Below are 8,473 nucleotides of genomic sequence, written 5' to 3' on the forward strand. Positions count from 1 at the left end.
TCGGTGCACTCTGCAGGCTTAAAGGTGCAGACTTCAGTACAGTATAGCAAACCCACGGGGCGAGTTAGCCTGCTACTAACACTGTGTGTAATATGTTATGAAAAGATAACTTATGGGGGAACATTTGCAGCTATGAGTAAGACAGGGATGCCTAGTTGTACTCCTTTTACTGTACATGTGTGGTTACCTCACGTGTCCCTATGTGATGACAGCTCAGGCTACATGATGCGCATGTGTGCTGTTCTGCTAAATTATTAGCGCCAAATGCTGGCAGTGTGTCCTCAAGTCAACTTTTCTTTACTGCAGGCATGCGATATCACAGTACGTGCCACAGCTCACTAAACCACAGAGGGTACTGTACTTCATGAAGAATATTCTTATTTAACATATTTTCTGGTAACCATGATCAATCTACATAGCATGCAACATTATATTTAAAATGTTTACCGTGCACTAGAATTTTAATAGATGTTTGTGTGTTTCTTCAACCTCATGATTCATCACTCTTCCTACATATCCATGGCAGGGTATCACCCACAGTGTATTGACGTACCTCAAAGTCAGAGCCGTACCTAAACCCAGTGGTGAAAATTGTGTTAAATCCATAAGTAATGGAAAATATTTCATTTCAGTCAAGAAAGCAAATTTAACTTGTGAAGAAGTGTCTGAAAAAGATTTTCAATTGTTTTGGGTTCACTTTTTATTTTTTTTTTTTTTTTATAACAACAACCAGAAAAAGGAAAAATAAACTTGTATTCACCTTTATTTTAATATTTTAAGTCTTTTTTGGCTTGCAACCTTTTAAAACAAAATGAAGTCAAAACTCGACCTCTCAACAACGTTTACATATACTGTAAATGTAAGCTGTGAGCTTTTCAAGCAGCCATTTTTATACCTTCCTAGATTGTTAATTTGATGACTTTTTTAGCGGCCTGAAGAGGTAAAACCATTCATGTGAAAGGTAAACAGCAAAGATTAAAAAAAATGTCATAGTTACATGTTAAGATGTTTCTTTTTTCCGAACTCCTTAATTATCTTATGACCCCTCAAATTGATCCTGTGACCCCTTGAAGGGATCGAGAGCCCCAGCTTGGGAACCACTGTTGTAAGTGGTCCATGTTAAACTACAGCAATCCAACATACCTTATTACTACAGCCATCAGATACATGTTGAGTAAAAAATATAATTGACTGCAATTACAAATTTGCATAAAATGAATATACTGCCTGGTACATTTAAGTAGCCTACAATGTCTCCAAAACTGTAATTTTAATTTTTTTGTCTTTTTTACTGTAAACCAATTAACCTGTGTATACCTGGCCATATCCCAATTGCTTTACAATTCATTCTTTCATCTGACATTGGCGTTTATCTCTTCATTTCATGTAACACTGAATTACCTTTATTTCTCTCTTCCCCTCTCTATTATATCTTATTTTGTGAAAGTACTTCGACGTGGTACCGTTTCCTTGAAATAAAGTACCATTTACATCTGTCTGTACCATGATGAGAAATCCCTCTGTCCTGTGGTATTCCTCTATGAGCTTACAGTGGGCTGATGGCATTTAATTAAGAGTTTACAGTGTCCTTATTGCACCCTTGGTTTTTAAAGTGTATGGTAGCAGCAGTACACTATTCCTAAAGGGACTATCAGGTATCCATGGTACTCAGTGGCGAGTTTATAATTATCTCATTGTACTTAGCTCAATGCCATTAGAACACTTACATTAATGTTTACAAGGGAATTAAAGATGTTTAATCATGGCTTATTGTTCAGCTAAACCTGTAAAACTGTAACTGTTGCCTAATAAAATGGCAGCTGATTTTGTTTGCTCCTATTGTTAACTGCGGTCTAGTAGCAACACAGTTAATAACACTTGGGATGAATGAAGCTGACATGGCATGACATACTTCATGAACTTCAAAAGGTAATCAAACACAGAAGAGCCGTCAATGTTGATCAATGATCAGGACAAAAATTTAAACTGAGAAGTCATTCAGACATGAGCAATCAACTTCAGCCTTTCAAACAAGGAGAAATGAAAATCAGTAGGTCATGACTTAATCATCAATCCTACCTTCTGCCCTATATTGACATCACGAGAGGACTCATGTTCTCTAGTGCTTCTCTGTTGTAACTGGGCTGTCAGATCAGCCCAGCTCAGAGCATGAGGCATATGATGTGTTGATCCTCAGAACAAAAGCTTTTTGTTTCCCCCATGATTATCCAATTACAGCCCTCTGGCCATACCAGTCTCAAGCATGTCTCACTCAGGTCACCAGCCTCTGTCGAAAGTTCATATCTAAAGATGGTAGTTTCCAGCCACTTGCTCCGTTTCCTGTATTAGCCAATGATAAACATGGAAATCTAAGATGTTTTGTACATGACAGCAGTTTTCCTCACAATTAAACTAGATTAAGAGTAAAAAGCATATTTTGAGTGCTTCAGTCCTCCTTTGAAGTAAGCATACTTCATGCCATGTGTAAATGAGGCTATATAAGGTGATTGGGACACAGCCATTGCCACTGTTATGCTTGGCAGCAATAGCGGGGTCTAGTTGTGGCTGGTGTTTGCGTGCTGCAGGAAGCTAAACAGAGAAGTCTGTCAGAGCAGCTCTGAAGCAACATGAAGAGCGACTGATGGAACATTTGACCCAAAGACGTTCTCAATTTGAACTGTCACACACTCTTGTGACACAGCTCGAGGCATGCCATCATGGGTGTTAGCCAACACAGTAAACACATTCACTTGGCATTTTAAAGCATGAAACATTTCATCAACAGAAAATGTATTTATTCACTTTACAAAAGAGTTGACGTTTGTCACTTATTCTCCTATTCTGCCCCAACCATTTCCACAAAATCACATTACACACACTGTTGACAACATGTTTTTGGTCACTTTATCCACCAAAAGTGACTGCATCTCTGTGGTAAATGTATACAGTATTTGCATATATATATATATATATATATATATATATATATATATATATATATATATATATATGTATATATAACATAACACTTATTATCACAATCTAGGAATCAGAGTAGACTTGTGTTTGGAGCCCAACCTGTGTTATTTTAGCACAAACGACTGTCTTGCATCACACAGCCATGATGCACATCAGTCACTTTTCCATGCAACACTGACTTTGACATTCACATTCTCCATTATTATAAACAAATTAGTTTTTAGTCAAGATGCCTTTCAAAATTTGTGAAACGGTTTGAAAATGGCATTAAAATACAATTGAAATTGAAGCGATTTGGACCCTATTGGTCTCTTGAGAGTCCTGCATGATGACTCGAGTCAGACTCATGCATCATTTTTTATGGACACAGTTGTTACACAGACTCTTATTGGATTCTATCATATCTAAAACTAAACCAAATAGGACTTTGAGTTGACGTCAAAAGGGTCTTTTTGACTAGAGCGGAGATATGGAGCAGTCCTACAGAACATGCTAAAGACTTATGTTGTCCCATAGCACCACACAATTCTGAAGTTACAGTGTTTAGCATCCACATCACACACTACATTTCCCACGTTGCTCACATTGCAGCTACATGTCCACGAACACCATGAAGCACCAGCCGAGCCCCCCTACCAGAAACATGGTGATCTGCATGCTGTAGATGATCAGGTCATTAAGCACCCCAAAGTCAAGGCGCCGGTGTCCTAACAAAAGCAGAATGACAGACAGCTTGTACTGCAGCCGCAGGAGGACGCGCACGCTGACGTACTGCAGGAAGAAGAGAGCAGAGAGCGCCACCCAGAGCAGAGAGGTCAGCAGACTGCAGCCAAAGTAGAGGAGGAAACGGAGGAAGCTGTACATGCAGCGCGAGCGCAGGTAGAGGTCAAAGTTATTGTACTTCGTGCGCACCAGCTTGGATGCGTGCGTCGACCCACAGGCCGAGTGCATGCAGGTGGTGTGGGGGCCATGGAAGCTGCGCACCCGCCGTGGGATGGGGATCACAGGCATGGGTGGGCTACTGGAGCCCAGCACAGGAGTCCCAGTTATAGGTGGAGTCCTCTGTGAGTGCTGCTTCAGGGGAGGAAGTTAGCTTCATCAGGTTGTGGAGCAAAGAGTGGCTCTTACAGGAGCCCAGGAATGAGATGTAGCTGCTGCTGGTGTCTGTCTGCTGTGGATTCCAGTCAGCAACGTTTTCCCCTTTGAATGCAACAAGAAATTGTTACTGTATGTTTTGATACATTTTCAAAATGCATATGCACACATTGTTGCAAACCTAGTACAAGAAATGCAGACCAGTGCATACTTAATCTACTTAAAGCTGTACTCTCTAAAGTCACCATCTATCGCTGAAGGAGGTAACACAATGCTGATTTAGCCTATGGTCCACTGATGAAAGTATTGCAATATTTATATATTTGCAGTATTACGAACTGGGTGTCTGTGGTGACATTCCCAGAAAAATGCTGTATTACAGTTTTGTATACACACAAAAATGGAACTATACACACAATTCTAAAAACATGAAGGTCATGTATCAACAACAAGACTCGGGACAATAGAAATAGAATAAGATTAATTAAATTGATATGCCCCAGACTGCTGAACTCGGCACAATTCCATTGCTTTCACTCAAATAGAAATTCTAAATCAACCAGGACTGAAATCTTTAAGTTGCAAACAATATGTATAGATAGGCTACATTTTAACAGATTGTTATAAGCCTATGTCTGAGCATATTACACAATTATGTTTTAATGGCTAAATCATAGCTAGCACACAGTATCTCTTGTCCCTAAAGGACATTTCATCCATATTCTGCTCTAGAAATAAGTGATCGAGCAGAACCAGTGGTAATCTTACATGAAACACTACGACGTCTTCCTCCTCACCAAAAAAAGCTAGTGTTTGAGTCTCAGAAGACTGGAGCATTGTATCACATTATAAACAGTTGGCTGTTAACATAAACACACGGAATTTGTTTTCTTTTCCCTCCTCCCGCCTCCACGACGCATTTGTTTTTATGCCAGCGGAGATGAGGCAGCGACGGCGAGCCGGTGCATGTACATCCTGTCGCAAAATATACGAGTCATCCTGCTGTGACGACAGCTGCAGAGTTAAAGGGGAAGTGCCCCAATTATGCTCGCTTTGCATTTCAGCTTTAACAACCACACATTTAGCAAACATCACACAGGGATTGTACGTTGTGTTGTGTATGCGCGTGTAATTAAAAAAAGAAAGAAGTAAAAGTACTTTGGGAAGATGGTCTTAGTTTAATTTTAGGTTCAAAACTGCATTGTAAAATTGTGATTTTTCCTACTTAAGGTAAGGTAAGGTCAATTTCACAACCACTTGGCCTTTAAACTAATTTCGTACAGCATTCATGGCATTTAAAATAAAATGCAATTAATATGTCACAATATTTGTGGATCATGGCATTGTGTGAAACATTTGACCACAAAGACCCGAGATTCAGGAACTAAAACGTCTCAAAGTTAAAAAATAAATAAATAAAATACAATAAAACACTGAGTAACTCCAAATATGAGGAAATGTGTATTACATTCTTTTTTTATAATCATTATTTCTGCCACCACCTATCTACCTGCAACATGGATGTAACTTACAATCCAGTTCCACATTCCCCAAAAAGAAGACTTGGACTGCAAAGGTCATGTGTGCATCTCATGTGTCTGTAATCCTCACACAAGGTTGCACAGTGCGTCCAAACACATGTCCTCAGAAGTGTGTGAAGCCTCTCACTCTGTATATCAAGTAACTTTCATTGGGCAGATTTATGGGTTGGCCAAATGATTACATCCCAGTCAGCAAGCCAGATGGCACTGATGAAAAAAATCATAATAAATACATGCTTTAAAAAGAGAGAAAGAGAGAGAGTTCATTGCTGTTGTTAATAACGTGCTGGATCACTTTACTGGGTGTATTATGCAAACTTAGAAAAACAAACCTTATAATATTTAATCAAACATACATAAAGCTGTTGCTAAGGCTGAATATATTAATCTGTGTACTATGCTTTCACATTATGATTGAGTTTAGTAATGAAATCCATAGCATACTAATTTGAGTGGCAGCCAAAGTCTTCAGTCAGCTCTGACCATACAAATTGAAATGGCTGCATTTAAAAAAAAAAAAAAAACAGAGAGCATTTTCTTTGTCCACAAGAGAGCGCTCATGGTGCACCACTTATCTAAACATCTTCTGTACTATACAGTTTATATACCTGACACTTCAGGAAGCCACATTGGTCTGGAATAAACCCAGATTGTGCAGGACACAGCCTACATTTAAATTGAATCCTGGTTTACAAATATCAGCTCATCATGTCCCATCTATTCTTATCAAAAGCAAATCTGAAGTGCCATCTGCTACATCAGTGAACATCAAAGCTATGACAAAAAGGGTGTGTTGGCCAGAGGCAACTGACTGCGGCGTTAAAACCCACTTAACAGGCTTCAGCCATTCTATATTCAGTCAGTCAGTATTCAGTGTGTTGTCGACAGTAGTGTTGCATGATCCATTTGCCAAAATGGCTTATTTTTTTCTCATAGTATTCTCTATGAAGGCTTTCTGATAGAGTTCTAAAGTTCAGGGTTATGTGTTGAATTAATTGGAAGAGCTGCTTTCAGTGCTCTCTTTCATTTGCTCATGTAATCTCATTGCTTCTGTATGAATTTGAGTTTTGTTTTATCAATGCCATCACTCTGACAAACAACCTTAAACCAAGACACTGAAAGTCTTGCTTCATAGAAAAGAGAAGCCTTTTCATTTTCTAAATAATCATAATTAATTAATATAATCAATATTAAATCATATGAATTAGGATGTTTGTCATAGGAACCTTGCACATTAATTCATGATTTATTCATAATCATACCCCAAACAATAGTTCTCCTGTAGCCACCAAATCAGTTCCACCTGGTGAACTTCAGTATGGTTTTTACTTTTAAAGTAGTTATTTTTGAGACTGCAATTTAAACATAGATCAAATAGTACTCACTAAATGTGATGCTGAAAACTTTTGAAACACAATATCTCACAAGGTGTTGAACCATGTCATTTTAAACTCACAAAAACGTCCTTATACTGTAAATCACTGAGTTATCTCAGCAGTAACTTGGTTCAGACACTTTCTTTCAGCAGGAATCTTCTTTTTCTATCTGAATTGGATTTTTGGATTCTGGATCACTTTAGGACCAGAACCTGCTGTGCAGGTTGTTGCACTTCTTATCTCAGCTGAGTTGATTCCATTTGGCAAAAAAACCTTTCTGCTTATCTTCCTCTGTAACTCCCTAGAGATATGTTCTTATAATGAGTTGCACTATTTTCTGGTTTGAAGATTAATGGTGGTCATTTGGAGAAAAAAATACCTTGAGGGTTATCCTAACTTGTCAGGTAGTGAAGAACTAGATTCCTTTCTCAAGGATATATAATGTTGGCTCATGAGGAATGGACAAGGTTCCATGGGAGCATTACAAATATACAACTATGAAATTAGCTGTGGACAAATCTTACAAAACAGAAGCAGAAGAAGAGGAAGTTCGAGGTTAGAGTAAATGTCGAAGGATAGGTTGCAAATGAAAAATTAATCCGGTTACACTTTGATTATCTAAGTGCGCGTATAAGCATTTACCCATAATCTTGTAAAAACGGACGAGAACACTTCTTCAATCTACTGTTGTCTGACACACATCAGCTGTTTCTTTTTAATGAGAGTTGGCCTATTTACAAGGCTCAATGATCAAACAGAACAAAGCAACGTTTGAATGTAGTTGTGGTGCCAAGTTCCAAATTGGTGTTTCACAATGGGAGATCTGATATAATCTGCTCAGAGGAACACAGGCCTACATAGAAATTTTCACTATAAATAACAATCATACGGTACAAAATATTCACAGAGAGACATTCATTTTCCTTTTTCACATTTGTTTGTATTGTCTTAAAACAATTAATTGCATTTTCATTTATTCTGCTGTCTTGGATGAAAAGTTGGATGAAACTTTCCTTGTTGGATGCTGCCCTGGAGATGAGCTCAGCTCACAAAAGAAAACATTTAGCCCTTCCACCACTGGAGGGAGCTGTTTGTTCAGGTTACACTGCATGTAAGTGTGCCTTCCAATTCATTGCCCATGAGGAACAGCACATTCAAGGGCATGGCACCAAGCTCTCTCTCTTCCTTCTTATATAGGCGTATTTGAACAAAATCCAGCTCCTACATTACTGCCTTCTTTGATAAATGAACACATGCAGCACCCATTACAGCTGCAAATGCTTCTAAAAAGTGCCAAGTTTAGATGTTGCCTTTCCCCTACATCTGGTTAATAACTGCATCCAAGCTCAGGAAGCTCCTCTGTCTCATACCATTATTAAGAAAAACGATGTCAATAAAGTGGATGCTAGTGATTTAGGCATCCAAGTACTCTTATAAAGGATGTATATTGGTTCTTATCATGCATTATGGCAATATTATTGA

The 8,473-nt window shown here is 38.5% G+C and overlaps 1 protein-coding gene across 2 annotated transcripts; it reads right to left on the reverse strand.

Moving 5' to 3' along the window:
- Positions 1-3,012: 3,012 nt before the first annotated feature.
- On the reverse strand, positions 3,013-5,087 carry LOC116063002 (transmembrane protein 250). 2 transcript variants are annotated; one of them, XM_031317827.2, is made up of 2 exons: positions 4,843-5,087; positions 3,013-4,179 (listed from the first exon to the last, which is right to left on the reverse strand). In XM_031317827.2, the coding sequence occupies exon 2, from the start codon at positions 3,988-3,990 to the stop codon at positions 3,571-3,573; it is 420 nt and encodes a 139-aa protein (XP_031173687.1). In that variant the 5' UTR covers positions 3,991-4,179; positions 4,843-5,087; the 3' UTR covers positions 3,013-3,570. The 2 variants fall into 2 exon arrangements, with proteins under 2 accessions (XP_031173687.1, XP_031173688.1); XM_031317828.2 differs by having other exon boundaries at positions 4,872-5,086.
- Between the last annotated feature and the right edge of the window lie 3,386 nt (positions 5,088-8,473).

The sequence above is a fragment of the Sander lucioperca genome, chromosome 14 (genome assembly GCF_008315115.2).
Source record: "Sander lucioperca isolate FBNREF2018 chromosome 14, SLUC_FBN_1.2, whole genome shotgun sequence".
Classification (NCBI taxonomy): domain Eukaryota; kingdom Metazoa; phylum Chordata; class Actinopteri; order Perciformes; family Percidae; genus Sander; species Sander lucioperca.